Source organism: Alosa sapidissima, chromosome 17 (assembly GCF_018492685.1).
Source record: "Alosa sapidissima isolate fAloSap1 chromosome 17, fAloSap1.pri, whole genome shotgun sequence".
Taxonomy (NCBI): Eukaryota; Metazoa; Chordata; class Actinopteri; order Clupeiformes; family Clupeidae; genus Alosa; species Alosa sapidissima.
Genome location: NC_055973.1, coordinates 24566744 through 24584243, shown reverse-complemented (window position 1 = coordinate 24584243; position 17500 = coordinate 24566744). Strand labels below are relative to the sequence as shown.

The 17500-nt window shown below is 43.2% G+C and overlaps 1 protein-coding gene across 1 annotated transcript in view; it reads left to right on the top strand.

Annotated features, from left to right (window-relative positions):
* LOC121688644 (cadherin-12-like) overlaps window positions 1-17500 on the top strand; it is an 81875-nt gene that overhangs the window by 18761 nt on the left and 45614 nt on the right. Inside the window, exons 2-4 of the mRNA XM_042068365.1 lie at window positions 4849-5143; window positions 11789-11908; window positions 15327-15494. Coding sequence (XP_041924299.1) covers window positions 4849-5143; window positions 11789-11908; window positions 15327-15494 — 583 coding nt within the window. The remainder of the gene's footprint in view (window positions 1-4848; window positions 5144-11788; window positions 11909-15326; window positions 15495-17500) is intronic.

The following is a 17500-nucleotide window of genomic DNA, read 5'->3' as shown; positions in this document are numbered from 1 at the left end:
TTATCTTAGTCTCACACTTGTTTATTTTCCTTTGACTCTATCACTCTCTCATTCATGCTGTGCCATTTTGAGTCCATATGATCCATTCTCTGTGCCTGAGTTTGCCCTCTCTCTATCTCTCTGTCTCTCTCCCTCTCTCTCTCTCTTTCTCCTCTCTCTCTTTATCTGTATTCCCAAAGTGATCTGTTTCTCCTTCTCTCTCTCTCTCTCTGTCTGACTTTCTCTTTTCTCATTCTCCCTGTCTCATTGTCTTCAGCTACCTAATTCACTTTCACTGCACATGGTCTTTTTCATCAACTCAATTTATGTTTTGCATTATTGAATTTGCATAACAATGCCTGGATTATATTTGATCTAAGCTTGGGACAATCGAACACAATCTCCTTGTTCCTCACAGCTCTGAAAAAAAGAAACATACCCCTTATTGCAGCAACAGAATGCGATCAACTTTATCACGTTTGGTCCCCAGCACAATATTCAGTGTATATGTACAGTCTACAGGCACAATGACAAAACAACATGAAGGCCAAACAAATTGCATTTATATTTCAATATGGCATAATGATCTTTGCGGTTGGCTACTTTGGAATTATCTGAACCCATTACCTGAAGCCAACTGAACACACACCTGAAAACACCACTGAACTCCACATAATGGTCATGGTGGACATTACTGATTATAAGGAAAGTTATAATGGAAAACGTTGTCAAATCAACTCATTCATTAATCTCAAAAAGGGGACTTCAGTTTGGCGATCTAGGCCTAACTGTTTTCTAGCTAAGTACCTTTTCATAGGCACGCTGTCTGCTGACAGGTCGTCTTTCCTGATGGACCACAGGAGAAGACAATGGGCAGGAATACAACTTCATCATGTGGTGTTTATTACAGACAGTCTTGTCCTTGGGAGGACATCTTACTGTCAGTGGACAGAGCTGCGCTCATGCCCCCTTTCTCAAAACTCTCACACACAGCAGACACTAACACGTCCTAACTGAACCACTGTAAGCATTCGTGCACTCGTCTCGAGTAAGAAGTCTCAATTTATTTTTCTTTTTTAAATTCTGAAATATTTGTTTTGCTTCAAATGTTATTATATTAGCTTTGAAAAAGTGCCGAGATCCCGACCTCTGTTGCATCATAGCTTGCTACCTGCACAGAGAGCACAAATATTTCTGCTAAAATGTAGAGAAGTGAGAGTAAAATGTTGCTAGAAAAGGAAATACTCAAGTACAGATCCCCAAACATGCTACTGTACTGTAAGGAAGTATCTGCTCCTACACAGAACCATAAGATAGCCACATGGGTGTCCACATGGATGGATGGAGCTGCTCCTACACAGAACCATAAGATAGCCACATGTGTGTCCAGTCCACATGGATGGATAGAGTGAGAAAGATGGAGATAACAAAGAGCTGTGTGTGGAGTCAGCTGGTCTCTCTCTAGGTGTGCTGTAGAGACAGACAGACAGAGAGATAGACAGATGGACAGACAGACACAGAGAAACAGACAGACAGTAAAACAGGCTAAGTGATATGTCCACATGGATGGAGAGAGACAGAGATAATGCAGACCTGTGTATGGAGCTGGCCAGTCTCCCTCTCTGGATGTGCTGCAGAGACAGACAGACAGATAGACAGACAGATATACAGACAGACAGACAGACAGACAGACATAAGAGCAAGTTAAGTGATATGTCCACATGGATGGAGAGAGTTTGATAGACTGAGATAATGCAGAGCTGTGTGGAGCCGGCTAGTCTCCCTCTCTGGATGTGCAGCAGTAGACTCACTGCTAGGCTCTTGTGTTCCTCCCCCTCTTAATGAATCCCTTTATGCCACTGATTACTATTGTTAGACTAATGGCATTTTTAATTAGTATCACCCAACTTTTCCAATGCCAGTTAACAAGCGCTCTTTTCTCTTTTTTTCCCTCTCCTTTCTTTTTTCTCTCCATAGCCCTTTTTTAATTCATCCTCCTTTCCTTGTGTCTTATAATTGTGTGGTGATAAAAGGCAAGGCCAAGGTGGTGAAAGGATGAATAGATTGTGTGTGTGTGTGTGTGTGTGTATGTGTGTGTGTGTGCGTGCATGCGCGCGCGCGTGTGTGTGTGGGAGTTTTGTATTCTCAGTGACCTCGCTGGAGAGTCGTCGTCGTCGTTGTCGTCGGTGAAGTTGGAGGTCTAGGTGTGCTCTCGCTCCGGCTGACGGCACGGCACCGCTCACATGCTCCACTGGGCCAGGGAGACCCTGCTTAACCAACTGGGGTCACACTTAAATCTATTCAGACAATGGACATGTGAACCTATGCTGGGCCATAACTCGTGGAGAGGCCTCAGGGCTTCTGTGCATTATTAAGGGCTCTGTCTGGCTGTGGAGTAGCACACTGCAGAGCCGTAACTAGATGCTGGAGTCTGCTGTTTAATGATCCTCTTTTGACGGACACTGAATTCCAAATAAAATGTGCAAGGAAGCAATTTTGTAGTCTACAAAATGACACAGGCATAAAAACACACATACACAAAATAAATGCACTCCTATACATACTCCCAGCTATATGCCCCATACACACACTTAACTTATTACAGACACGTGGCTACATATTTCTGATATATCTACTGGCAAAGGCTAGTTTATTTATATAGCGCATTTCATACAAAGGGGCAATTCATTGTGCTTTAGTTAATCAAAAGCAAAGAATAGTGAGTTTAAAAGGTAAACAATATAATATATATTATAATTAAAAGATAAAAATATAATATATATTATAATTAAAAGATAATTAATTAATGTTTATATAATAATAATAATTAAAAGACATGACAACACACAGTGCATCTGATGAACAGGAAGTGCATCAGTTAGCGTGACACGCACGCACCAAAACGCACACGCACATACGGTCACCCGCATGTTAGCTGAGTGTGCGTGTATCACAGACTGAGAGTTTGAAACCAGCAGTAGGAGCAGCCCACCATCCAGCCGTCAACGCAGGCCTGCCCCCGAGGCCCTAAAGCCGTCGAGTCATCGGAGAGTAACATGGGGAAACAGCGATGGAGAGGCGTAGAAAGAGCGAGTTTGATGTCAGCAGCAAGCCCTAGGCTGAAATGCAGACCCAAACTCTGAGTTGCACAAAAATATGTTTTTTTTTTCTGCAGGAAACATGACACAAAGAGGTCAGAGAGGCAAAGGCTTTTTTGGCATAGAATTTTGGCATAATTTTTTAGATACTGAGCAAAAGTAGCAAAAACCCATTTTAGAGGGCTTTATCAAAACCAGTTCATGGCCAAAATAGTTGAATCTGAATATAAATGAGAGAAAATAAATTATTGATTTATTCATTGCCATTTTGAATTATAAATAGTGTGGATACTGTCAAAATATTGCACGGTGAAAGGGTTTATCCTTTCAGTTTCCAAAGGATACAAAGTTGACAGAGGCCGACATAGTATAACTTGTCTCAAAAGTATTTCTACACTCTTTTTTTGTTCTTTGTTTCTTGTACCGTGTAATCTCCATTCAATAGCTCCACACACACACACACACACACCAACTCAAAGGCCACCTTCTGTAAAGCCTACTGTTTTTGTTGCTTGAAATTACATTTCTTGGCGTTTTGTTTGGCATGTGTCTTAGGGTTGAAGTGGCCATTTAGTAGATGCCAGTGCTCGACTCTGAGCTCAGAGAAACGTGGTGGGGGCAGCACCCATCCACAGTGTCTGTGGCACTATTCCCCCCTTTGCCTCCAACTGGGTCATAACTCTGACATTGTCCTCCCTGACAAAGTGCTATTCTCCTGCTTCCTGGAGCCTTCCCTGGCTTCCACAAATCCATCCGATGGAAAAATTCAGCAGTAATTTTCCCTCCTTGTTTAAACGTTTAAGCAGCTTCAGCAGTTTGCTTTCAGAGGCGACAGTCGCGGAGGCTGTGTTGTATAAGTCCCTCTTCACGGATTTCTTTTTTTTTTTTCTTTTTTAAAGCGGTTCATCCACAGATTCGCTGTCCGACTTCGACTTCACTCCCAGTGTTTGTCGCATTAAATCAGAGCGAGGGAGTGAGGAAGTAAGAGCGAAGGAGTGAGGAAGTAAGAGTGAGCGAGTGAGGAAGTAAGAGGGAGGGAGGGAGTGAGGAAGTAAGAGGGAGGGAGTGAGGAAGTAAGAGTGAGGGAGTGAGGAAGTAAGAGTGAGGGAGTGAGGAAGTAAGAGGGAGGGAGTGAGAGAAAAGAAAAGGGTGACTGCTAAACAAACATGAGTTGTAAATGCTTGAATGAGCCAGCTCCTCACTCCTCCGGGGGTCCCAGTCTTGATTCGCACTGCTCTGGGGTCAGTATGAGACCTGGAGAAGCACACGAGCGAGAGAGAAAAAAAGAAAGAAAGGTTGAGTGAACTATTGACACATTTCAGTCAAAGTCAAGACAGCTTGGCAGGGAGCAAAGACAAGTGGAGAAAAGCGAGATAGTAGAATGAGCAGCAGAACCATAGAGCTATGGAGGAAGAAAAAGTAATTTTCTGTTTTTAAAGTTTGTAGGAGACCAACTATGAACCCCAAAGTACATTAAACTTTAAATGCACCCTCTTGTTAAATGTATTCTGGGTTATTTCTTGTTTGTTTACTTGTAAGGGAATTAAAGCCCCTTTTTTCAGCTACATTTAACCAGTGGAATTTGTTTCATTTGTATTCATAGTACACTGAGAAGTACCTCATCCAAACAGGTCAATAAGATCGATAGAAGGCACTTAAAAACACACCATACTTGTAAATGAAATACAAAGGTTGTCTGATTGCATACTGAGTAAGTGCACCAACCCACTCTGTCTAACTAGAGTTGTATTTTTTTGCTGTATCGCCTCAGCTTCACACCGACTTGGACAGAGGGGACAGTGCAGTGAAGTACACCCTCTCGGGTGATGGCGCCGGCACCATCTTCACCATTGACCAGACGACCGGCGACATCCACGCCCTGCGGAGCCTGGACCGCGAGGAGAAGCCCTACTACACACTGCGCGCCCAGGCCGTGGACATGGACACGGGCCGAGCCCTGGAGCCCGAGTCAGAGTTCATCATAAAGGTCCAGGACATCAACGACAACGAGCCCAAGTTCCTGGAGGGTCCTTATACAGGGAGTGTTCCAGAGATGTCCCCAGTAGGTAAGGGATGAGTTACCATGACGATAGTGCTGGTCTTGTGGCATAGGCATCTTGGCTTCCAAGTAGAACACCAGAAAGTTAGAAATCGGATGCCAGGGGCTGACATTGTTTAACTTTTCTCCAGTTGCTCTAGTGGGACTGTTCCTTTAATTAGTTTACAGTCTGTTCGTCTGGACCTGTTAAATGGAGCCTGCAAACTCTGTGAATAATGTAATGGTGCCAAAGCTATGGTATGGCTTTAAAGCAGAGGATCCCGGTGCTGATGCTGACTTCTCCCTGCATTTAGATCATCCCTGACTGTACACCTAGTTAAAGCCTGTGTAACAATTCTTTTGAATAGCTTTTACTAGATGTGTTCCAATTAGTTTTACTAGATATGTTCACTCAGGGGTAAAACATGGTTGGAAGTCATGATGTACATTGTCCTTTGTAAATACTGAATGCCCCAATTTGGTCTAAAATTGTTATAGACAAATATATAGACGTAATACATCTGTCCAGTACACCTAACTGATGTATTATAGCTACTCAACAATACCCTCACTTTAATAAATGATAGTAGTGTGTAATATCTAAAGTGTAATGTCCATTTTCTGAGATAAATCATATGGGGTCTTCATCATCCCAAATCAATGGCCCATAGCTGTTAGCACAATGGGAGAGCTCAAAAATGAATCTGTCCAAGCATGAGTGAACTAAGCTCTTAAGTGCCATTGAATTTCATTACGGCATTGCATCTTGATCCTTCACTATCTGATTGGCAGTTGATTACATTATTAGCCCATTGATCCTGCCCTCTCTCCTCCTCGAGCTGCAGGGGTCAGATGGGCCTATTTCTGTGTGATGGGATTCCGTTACCATTTTGAACAGGCACCATATCGGGCAGCTTCGGAAAAATATGCACTTAATCTGTTGATCCCAGCCATGTCTAAGTCAATTTCAGTAGGTGTGTGTGACGCATGGAGACAAGATGCTCTTCATAAGTACCTTTGGATACTTCTTAAGTATCGAATGCCATACAACTAGGTGACAACCATGTTATTTTTAACTGAGCAAAATCAGCTTCTCTGAACCATATTGGATTCTAAGCCGTGAACATTGCTTGCTAACACCCACCTTATCACGCTGAGGGGGGAAATGGTTTCTTAGGATTTCCACTGACTATGTAATAACTTATTTGTCACCAACAGTGAAAACAGAGATAACTTCCAAACCCTCCTCCTTTCTCTTTGAGTTTGATTATGATGCTTGGCTGACTGACACCCCGTGTCGATTCTCATAAGTCCAAGTAACCTATCCTGCTTACACTGTGTAATAGTTATTAATCTCTGGGGCCTGCTAGTGAGGGAAGTCCTGATAACATGTTATTGGACTTGGCCATCCATGCTTTTTTTTAATGAAGTGAGGCTTACTCAGTCCGACCTGGCCTCGTACTCTGAGTGGCATAGTGAAATATTGGTGCGGTGGAAAGAGTAGGTGGGTGTCAGCTTGCCAGATAGCCATCTCCATCGGAGGTTTAATTAAAATGACCAGGTTCCCTGCTGTCAGCCCGCAATGCAGAGTCGGGGAGATACAAAGAGACAAGGTGTCCACACCCAAGTCAACTCTGGCAAAGAAAAGAGAAGGGGCCGGTCATTTTGCAGATCGAAATGGGTCTACCTGACCAGATTAAGAATTGAGATAACTTTTTTGGCATTAAATTGCCCTTAAAGTACAAGGGGGGGGGAAATCAACAACATGGAAATGAAATGGCATTGATGAGAAAATTTCTTCCCTTGAAAGTATAAAGGTATTCATAAGGATTTTTTTTACCTTTCTTGAGGTACAGAAGGCATTGCTCATTCCTTTCTCTACTTTTCTCCAACAAAGGCTTTTATCAAGGGTTTTCATTTGAAAATGGAAGAGTTTCAGAGAAACGCACATCACCAAAGAAATAAAAGAATAAAATGACTTTTGCGTTGCCGGCAGTTGACTATAAAAGAGAGATTTCACTCCATAAGAGAGAGGATAGAGAGAAACAGATAGAGATAGAGGAACAGAGAGAGACAGATAAAGTGAGAGAAAGAAGAGGAAGAAGAGAGAGAGAGAGAGAGAGAGAGAAAGACAGATGAAGTGCAGGACACAGAGAGAGCTCTTGCCTGGTGCAGCGTGCAACACGCAGGCCGTTTTCGTGTTTCTTTCCCCTTTGGGGGCTGACAGATCAAGGTAGTTCACTTAGAGATTGGCTTCCCCTTGATCTGAATGGCAATGAAATAAAACGACCCCCTCAACCCTCACCCCACCCATCCCCCTGTCAATAGACTGGCAAATCAAAGGAGGCTGGATGTCTCGGGCTGAGAAGCGTGAACAGGACAGTTAACAGAGTGCGCATTCTCCCAACGCTCCAGTAGTCTGCTCAGTATTTTTTTAGCCACTCTCAAGTGAACAGCCCTAGAGGAACATGGAAAATATAGAGGGAGAGAGAGAGAGAGAGAGAGAGAGAGAAAGAGAGAGAGAGAAGAGGTAATTTGTGTTGTAAAATGGGAATCTTCCTATCTCGTTCATTCTGAGCTTTCTCAAGTCTTCCTGAGAGAGTGCAGTGGTCAAGGTTTGGTCAACCCATGGTCGTTCCCAAGTTGTATTTTTCTCTGATTATTCCTCACAAAACACTAGTGAGTAGGTTCAATAGGGCATTGACAGTGTATGTTGGTAGGGAGGGAAATCAAAGCTAATTACTTTGCCAGTATAAATTGAAAGGAAAGGTCTTCCCCTGGGAGATGGGTTTGGATTAATGTCTGCACAATTACAACATCCTAACCCTTTTTATGTTAATAGACATTCAAGATGCTTCTAGAATGAAAAGTAAAAAAGTCACAAGGTTGTTTTTCCCCCCAGACGACTTGAGAGGCTTAGGGTGTAGGGTCATGACCTGTAACCGCAGTTTATTGGCATATCGGCACTCCGTAATTGTGTTGTTTGTCGTCTGAAATGGTTTATCGATCCCCAGACAAACAGTTGGCCTAATTTTTGTACAAAGACAAAATCCCCCCCTCACAATTGTAAGTGAACTAGGACTTTCTTTTGCATCAGCAAGGAATACCAGAGAGAAAAAAATATGTTTAATTATTAGGTCATGTGTATTATGGAATGATGTTTTATAATTAGGCCATGTGTATTGTGGAATGGTTTATCAATCTCCTATGGCATATATTTTTGGAAAAATAGAAATCACTCCCTTCAAAATTGAAGGTCTAAATGTACTGGGACTTTCTTGAATTATGGCATAAAGGAGAAAAAAAATCTGCTTAATTATTAGACCCAGTATATGACGTGTGTACTTTAAAATTATAATTATTGTTGGTAGAGTGCATAAAGTAGGATTGAGGTCATGCCCTGGCATATTCGCAAGGAAGTGCTTGGCAGTTTAGAAACCTGTTAGCTAGCTGTCAATCACACAAGGATGTGGCATTTTGAATGCAAATATATTTTTTCTGGGCCTTCATTTATTTTTCTAGCAGTATGTCACAATGTGTCCCTTTATACCAGGTCAGAATAGCTTCATCAAGGTGACGTTACACTAACACTTGAAGTATACTTAATCAAGAGACCTTTATGACATTACATTTGAACAAAAGCTTACAAAAACATACTGCATCAGGGTTTTGATTATCTTAATTGGTGTTAATATCATCATGGCGATGAACTCTGATTATTTACCCCACTTTCCTTTGTCTCCAGGTCTTCTATTACAGATCATTCTGAAATAATACACACATTTATTTTTCATTCTAATCCTTCAGCTTTCTCTAAATTGCTGTTAAATTGAAAACCCCTACACATTCCATTGTTTTAAAATCGATTTCTGGCAACGTTAGAAGACAAAGATCCACAAAAATATTTTGAGGTTACCTCCAGAGATGAATATCTTTTTAAGCCTCATCTATGTAAAGCATGCTGTGTCTGCCTAAGTGGAACTTTTCACATAACACTGCTGTTCTGTCTTAAACATTCTCTCATAAGTGCCGGTACAGTATAAAGGTTGATTCTTCTGAATTCTTCTGAAGCTTCTGGGCTTAGCGCCCAGGGGCTTCAGGCTACTTGGGTGGTATCAAGTTATTTTCATTGATGATGGTGTGGAGGGGCATGGATAAGGAATGGAGTATCTGACATCAGAAAGACCAATTAGCTGGTCAGCTAATTCTGCAGGTGGTAGCCTATGTGGGATATCACAACGTGTCCAGACTATAATGATTCTGGGTAACATTACCTCTGGCTAAGGTTAACTTCACAAGGGTACATTTGAATTAAATTTAAGTCAAGTCAAGTCAAGTCAGTTTTATTTAGTATAGCACATTTAACATGCACAAAGTGCAACCCAAAGCGCTCTACATACAATACATTGACAAAAAACAAAAGACAATAAGACAAAAAATGCCAGACGGAGCGGCGTAGTCGCCAGCGTTGACACCAGATGACAAAAACATTTTTTATGTTCATTTTCATTTACACCTAAAAATGTAGGTGTAAATGAATGGATAAATGTATGTAGAAGACCCTTGATACCAGTTGCTCTGCCAAAGTGTAGTTTCCTTTTTCTCCCCTTCCCCTTGATGGGAATCAATGAGCCTACTTTACTTCACTCTAAACATATCAGTGTCTTAAAGCAACACCAAAGAGTTTTTTGTACCTTAAAATAATGTTTCCAAAATCGTTTCAGTGGTTCATCATCTCGTAACAGGGTGAACGGCAATTCTGCATTCGCAACGCGGACCTCTATCGGCTAAAACCGCACTATGTAAATTTGCCAGATTGGGTAGCGGATCTGTAGTTCGATGGAATGAGATATAAGAAACTACAGATTTGACTTGCATCTGATTTCGCAATACATCGTACTTCATGCAAAATATTCTACCATCTGTGGACATTGTTATTTGCAAAACCGGTGCTGGATAAACAAATAGCGTACATGCGACAGAGGGAAAGTTCTTTGGTGTTGCTTTAAAGAAGCACTGCCAAACTGTAAAACTAAGAGCTGCAAATGTGGTTGACAATGTCGAAATAATTAAGTGACGGTGCCTGTATCTGCAAACTGTTCTTCAATCTGTCAGATCAGACATAGAAGGTCATGATTAACACCTTTTAGATTCAATAAACACAGAAGAAATCCCTTTGGTTGCATCAAAAATGCAGCAGGGTTGCATTTAGCCACCACTAACAACACGCCACAATGATTTACAGGATGCTAAATAATGCACTTGCATAAACAGACAGGAACGAGGACAAGGCAGCCATGTACAGGCTAAACAATCATATCACTTATGTAGCATTTGCACAACAGTGGGGCGTGCTGGCGCTTCGGAGGTAGCTTTGAATGGTGGTGTCACGAGCGGGCATGCTTTGTTTTTGCAGGATTAGCGTCGCCTTCTCTCCTCACTCTCAGCTCGCTCTCGCTTCGTAGTTTTTAATTCTATTGTTAGCCATCTGCTAGCAGTGGGGCATTGCACTTGTGAAGGCCTGTATGAAACAAACCAGACGATCCGATTCACACACACTCCACCCCAGCCTCTCTCCCTCAAGCTGTTACCTACTGGGGTGCTCTCAGGCTGATGAACATGTTGTGCAAAGTGTATCCAACAATCTCAGCAAAAGGCATGCAGGGACGGAGGGTTGGTGGTGGGGGTGGGGAAAAGCAATATCAGCTCACCAACAGGCAGATGTTTGAATAAAGAAAACATAAAAGTCTACAGCGCTAGCCACAAACTTAGCTACGGGGGACCTGTGTGCGGAGCTCTACAGCGGGATGGCGGGAGTTTGTTTTTGTGAAAGATTTTCTTTCAGGCAAAGTAATTAATGTTTTTGTGTGTGCGTGCATGTGTGTGTGTGTGTGTGTGTGTGTGTGTATGTGTGTGTGTGTGTGTGTGTGTGTACAGTATGTGTGTGTGTGTGTGTGTGTGTGCAGTTGTTTGGATTGTTGCCCTGTTTCTATAGTTTGCTCACCACCTCTTTGTTTCCCCTGAAGAGACTGAAAGAGTGAAAATCACAGTGCTTGTGCTTGACATGAAATGTTCACAACTGAAAGCATTATATGTGTGTGTGCGTGTGTTTGCGCATGTGTGTGTGTGTGTGTGCGTGCGTGCGTGCGTTCGTGTGTGTGTCTGGGAAATGTTTTTTTCTCTTTGACCATTTCCCCACTAAGATGGATGAGTCAACCTTCCTGAGGGGATTAGCAATGCTAAAGCTGCCTACAGTACATGCTAGTCATATTGTGCCAGTGTACGCTTATAGGATTCTACATTGATAGAGGATTATATCAACATAAATGATATCAGAACATCATATGATGGTGGGAAAAGCTTCACAAATTAGAAGTGTTCTTAATCTATTTTTTTCAGACAACTGTAATACAGTACATTTACTGTACGTTAAAGGTTAATGTACAGTACATCTGCTTTTTAGCACATCTTCACTGACACACACGTTTGGAAACATGCTTGAAAACGTGATAGACATAAAAAAAAAAAGGCTTCAAATGAATTTCATCTCATCTCATTCATATTTCACCATTACCCTCTAACAAGTGGATCTCGTAATGTGATAAACGCAAGGCCCCGAGAGGCTAGCCGGGCCGGACGGCAGTCTAAACACTCTTTATCTGCCTTAATTCAGGCACATACGTCATGAGAGTGACAGCGACAGATGCCGATGACCCCACCTATGGAAACAGCGCTCGCGTGGTCTACAGCATTCTCCACGGGCAACCCTACTTCTCAGTGGATCCCAAGACAGGTAGGAATGACTACTAGGAATTGCATTCCAGTTTGTCAATAACATGTTGGCATAAACTAATCCTTTTTCATGCGCGGACTCAGAGGACTAATCTTATCAGGGTAAAATGTCTGTAAGAAACACTTCAACAATTACCATTAAAAATTGCCTTTTTGTTGGACATTGATTAAAGATATCTACCTTAGACAGAGCCAACGCCATACCTAGCTGGGTTTTGTGGTTTGCCTTGGCATTAGATCTTATGGTATTATGGGCTTCTCTCACCAGCTGTGATTTACAGAAGTGCAAGGCCTCCCACCACACCCCCCAACTACAGACACACACACACACACACAGACGCACTTGATCACAGTGACATGACCGGACCACAGAGCTATGTTCCATAAATACCCTTTCTCTGAAAAGGGCAAAGTGAGTGCGCTTACAGCACTGGCTCACTGGCTCACTATGGCACCTGCCTTACACTGCAGCCTGCCAGGGGGGAAGATTGTGGGCGTAAAATCGGGTCAAAATGGCAAGCATGATTTGGGACAAAAAATAAATGAAACCAAAAAATAAACAGGAAGTGTTTACTGTGTTTAATCACCATGTGGAAAAATGGCTAACAACCAAATGCTCTCAGGATAAGCGGCACACGTGTGTGTGTGTGTGTTTGTGCACACACACGTGTTTTTGTGTGTGTGTAAATGAGCGAGTGAGTGGATATGATTCAATGGCAGCCAAATGCATGATTCAGCCAAATGAAAAGCTACTGAGAGGTGGTGATTTCTAGAAGAATGTCTCACTTTAACAATCATAGAGCTTGTTTGGGTTGGCACAGATGAAAGCCCATTCAAATGAATGCCACTCAAGTGCCTCCACATCAGACACTTAAAGCATAGTGCTTTCAAATGCATTCCTGCTATCTTTTAGACACCTTAAAGTGTCTAAAGATTGTAAGTTGGGTGATCTGATTATTGCAGAATCATTTTCAAGTGACTGAGAGCTACTCAGGTGAGGAAACAGTTTTGTTTACACCCCTGTTAAATTATTGGAAGGAGCAATGACGGTACCTGGAGATGCTTAGGATTAATTGAACACAGTCTCTGTCTGTCTGTCTGTCTGTCTGTCTGTCTGTCTGTGTGTGTGTGTGTGTGTGTGTGTGTGTGTGTGTGTGTGTGTGTGTGTGTGGGTGTGTGTGCATAATATGTGCATATACCCTTGAGTTTCAGCCTCACATTGAATCAATATAATGCAATCTGATGTCAACATAGGAACCACTGTGCCACTTTTTCATTCCCTGGCTTTATACTAGTGAAACTGGCAGACCCCTGCTCAACTCATTGAAACAGGAACAGGATCAATGCACTAAAGCAAAGACTCACAGTGCAAGAGCGGGATCCCAATGCTAAATAGAATAATAGAATAGCCAATAGAATAACCAAGAAGCAAAACAAACACTGAGATGGAATGGAGAGATATGGAGAGTGGGGTGGAGGGGGGGAGGTAGGGTAGAGTGAGAGAAAAGGCAATGGAGAGAGAGAGAGAAGTGGGGGGGTTAGAGAAAGAGAAGATGCAATGGAGAGAGAGAGAGAGAAAGAGAAAACATGGGCCTAATCACAGTGCGCTCCTTGTTTGAAGTGCTTCCAAAAGGCAGATGAGATGCATGTCAGCCTGGCTGCTTTGATTGTGCTCTCCCACCTCTGAGGGACGGAGATCTGACGGCATATAACTAACACACACACACACACACACACACACACACACACACACATTCATGTACATACTCATTCACTCAGACATGCTGTCTCGCACACAAACACACACACAGACAGACAGACAGACACACACATGCACACACACAGACGCACGCACACACACACACACAGACGCACACACACACACACACACACACACACACACACACACACACACACACAGAGAGAGAGAGAGAGACACACACACACACACACACACACACACACAGTCAGACAAGTGCACACACAAGACTGCTTCAGACATGGACAGACACCTTGCACAGATATAATAGTGTACTAATTCTCGGAGAGATGTAGACACCTCCACACACATACGCATGCACGCTTGCACTCATTTACACTCACAGATAGACAAATCTTCAGACGTGCACAAACGTCTTACACAGAATTTTACACAACACATCACATCACTCCAACACACTCTCTCCTCCCCACACACTCCTACTCCACACATAATCATCACTTGCTTTTCCATCTCTCTCACACCCCGATGCTCACATTTACCTTCCGTCCTTGGGTAACGAGCATCGGCATCCGTCTCTGGGGTGTGTGACTAATTCCTGTTGAGCACATCAGTACCACACAGCGTGCTTCAGCTCGCCAGCTGTTGAGCTAGTTGTTAGCCTGACTCATAGCCTTGAACACAGCTGTGCGTCCCTGATCATTACTGTATACTTAGCACAGCTCCTCTCGCCATGCCACTGCAAATGACTACTCAGTCCTATCACTTTGCTGGGCGATGGATGCGCTCTCCGCCTATGAATGTGTTTTTTACATCGTTTTGTATTTTGTCATCCTCCATCCTCTGTGCTTTTTTATATTTCACATCTTGACTGTCCATTCCATTTTTCTTCCTATTCTCACTGCTGTGAATCAATTTCATTCTTTCCGTTCTGCTTGCTGTTGCTTTGTGTTTCATACCAAACCCATCTGGCTTCCCCTACCTGACCTCATCTATCTTTAATGGTTCATCTCCTCTGCTCATTTAACATGGCTGCCCTTCGCATCTTCCTCTGCCTCTTACCTCCTACCTTTTTGCTCCCTCTGATGCTCTGACTCTGGCCCTCTCTCTCTCTCTCTCTCTCTCTCTCTCTCTCTCTCTCTCTCTCTCTCTCTCTCTCTCTCTCTCTCTCTCTCTCTCTCTCTCTCTCCCTTTCTCTTTCTCCCTATTTCTTTCTCCTTTACCCTCTCCATCTTCTGTCCCATCCTGCCCATTCTCTCTCTCCTTGTCTCTTTCTTGACTTTTAATCCTGTGCCATTCTTTCTCTGCCACATTCCATTACCCCTTCTCTCCCTCCATTCTCTGTCTGTCCATCCGTTTCATTCTCACTGTCTCTCTCTGTTCCTACGACTCATCCCATCTCCTCCCCTCTCTCTCTCTCTCTCGCTCTCTCTCTCTTCCCCTCTCTCTCTCCCTTTCTCTCTCACTCTCTGTCTCCATCTATCTAACTCTCTCTCTCCCTTCCTCTCTCTCTCCATCTCCATCTCTCTCCCTTCCTCTCTCTCACTCTCTGTCTCCATCTCTATATAACTCTCTCTCTCCCTTCCTCTCTCACACTCTGTCTCCATCTCTATATAACTCTCTCTCCCTTCCTCTCTCTCTCTCACTCTGTGTCAATCTCTCTAACTCTTTCTCTCTTTCTGGGTGTGTCTCCCTGCAGGCGAGATCCGCACTGCTCTGCCTAACATGGACAGGGAGGTGCGGGAGGTCTACCAGGTGCTCATCCAGGCCAAAGACATGGGAGGACAGCTGGGAGGACTGGCTGGCACCACCACCGTCAACATCACACTCAGCGACGTCAACGACAACCCACCCCGCTTCTCCAAAAGTAAGACCTTGAATGTCCTTGTTACCTAACTACTATCCAGTCACCCTCTACATGGACATCAAAGAGTATATATACTATACTTATACATTCTGATTGACAAATATCTCAAAAACACATCACTTAGATGCTGCTGTCTCTATGCACAGGGTGTTTGGACACATGTTGAGGGGTTCCCAAAGGTCTTCTTTGTGAACTTTATATAAAATGTTATTTCATAAACCTGACGACACTTCATTTGTTGCCAGTTTTCGCATCAACAAAGAGTCAGGATCAGGCGGAAGTTTATCAGTAGGACATACAGATGAGTGCCTACAGTATAATAGTGGCTGGCTTGTCATGATCTGAAGCCGACTACCCAGTGCCTTGAGATGGTGCGTTTGTCAAAGCTAGAAGCCCTGCCTGCTTAGCCTTCATGCTTCCAGCCCTACATATTACTTCACACACAATATGCAAGTTGCATAAGCCTGCAGCCCTTTCATTTCGTACACTGCAGTGTCCTTAGTGCTCAAGCAGACAGTACAAAGACTTCTGTATTTAGCTTAGAGAGATGCAACAAACAGACTACTGCACGCCAAGAAGTGTTTGTGAAGTAAATGTGAAGAAAGAAATTATTCAAATCAAGTTACACAAAAAATATCATAAGGTTGCGGAATGTATGTGCACATAAAGATGTAAACATATCCAGTAAAAATAAACAAGCTGTTTAACCTCACAATGCTGACAGAATAAATCAATCACCTACTCGCAGTACGCTAAAACTTTAAAAGAAATCAGAAAAGGCGTACGGTGGTAAGTATTTAATTTGCTTTCTTATTTATAAACCAGTGAATTTAGATATGTGTAAACAGAATCATTCACTTTGACTGAACTGCATTCACAGACTTGTTGTCAGCTCAGACGAGTTCAACTCCTTAACCTTGGGATGGCCAAAGACCTGTGAAAGCCCAACCCATATGAATGCTTTCATTCTTTTAAAATACTGCTTACCGATACACACTTTTGGGGCTTCAGTGAGTGATGTGTGTGTGTGTGTGTGTGTGGGGGGGGGGTGGACACAACACAACACACAAAAAATACACAAGCACATTAGTAAAGAGAGAATATATTCTTATTGGCCTTTTGGAGGTCCACAGGTCTATGCTAGTGTAGGGCATTGGGCATTGGTCTGAAAAGGGTGTATTTGTATTGCAGCAAGTGAATGTGTGTGGGTGTGTTTGGGGTGGGGGGGTATGATGAGATTTTTGCGGGGCAGCTCGGTGTTTCTGTGTGTATGTGGGTGTGGGTGTGTGAGAGAGATATGGTGCAGAGAAAGTGTGTTAGACTTTGTGTGAGTAAATGTCGGTGGAGCCCGAACTCTCATTACCATATCCGCCTCAGTGCCGCAGCACCAGGGCAAGTGATGCATAGTGTCCCCTCAACATGCACACACACACACACACACACACACACACACACACACACACACACACACACACACACACACACACACACACAAACCACCAATCCATATCCTCATTCCCACATTCTCCCTTAAAAAATCTAGTATTATTTTTTATTACAGTAACATGTACTGTATAGACAAACTGTTGCTTACTATGTTATTTTTTTCAAAACAACTATACACTGTTTACTCTCTGTCTCTCTCCTCTCTCTCCCTCCCGTCTCTCTCTCTTCCTTCCCTCTCTCTTTCTCCCTCCTCTCTCCCCCACCTCTCCCTCCCCTCTCTCCCTCTCCCACCCCCTCTCCTCTCTCGCTCTCTCTCTCCCTCCCCCTATCTCTCTCCCTCTTCTCTCTCTCTCCCACCCCCTCTCCTCTCTCCACCTCTCCTCTCTCTCTCTCTGCCTCCGTGTTTGTTTCTTTTGGTAGAATGCACAAATCCATCTAATGATGTGTCAGTGGAGCAGAGCAGACCCCAGTTATTTAGCTAAGCATGGCTAGAGAATATAACCTTTAGCTAATTAGTGTGGGTTAATTAAGTGTGTGTGTGTGTGTGTGTGTGTGTGTGT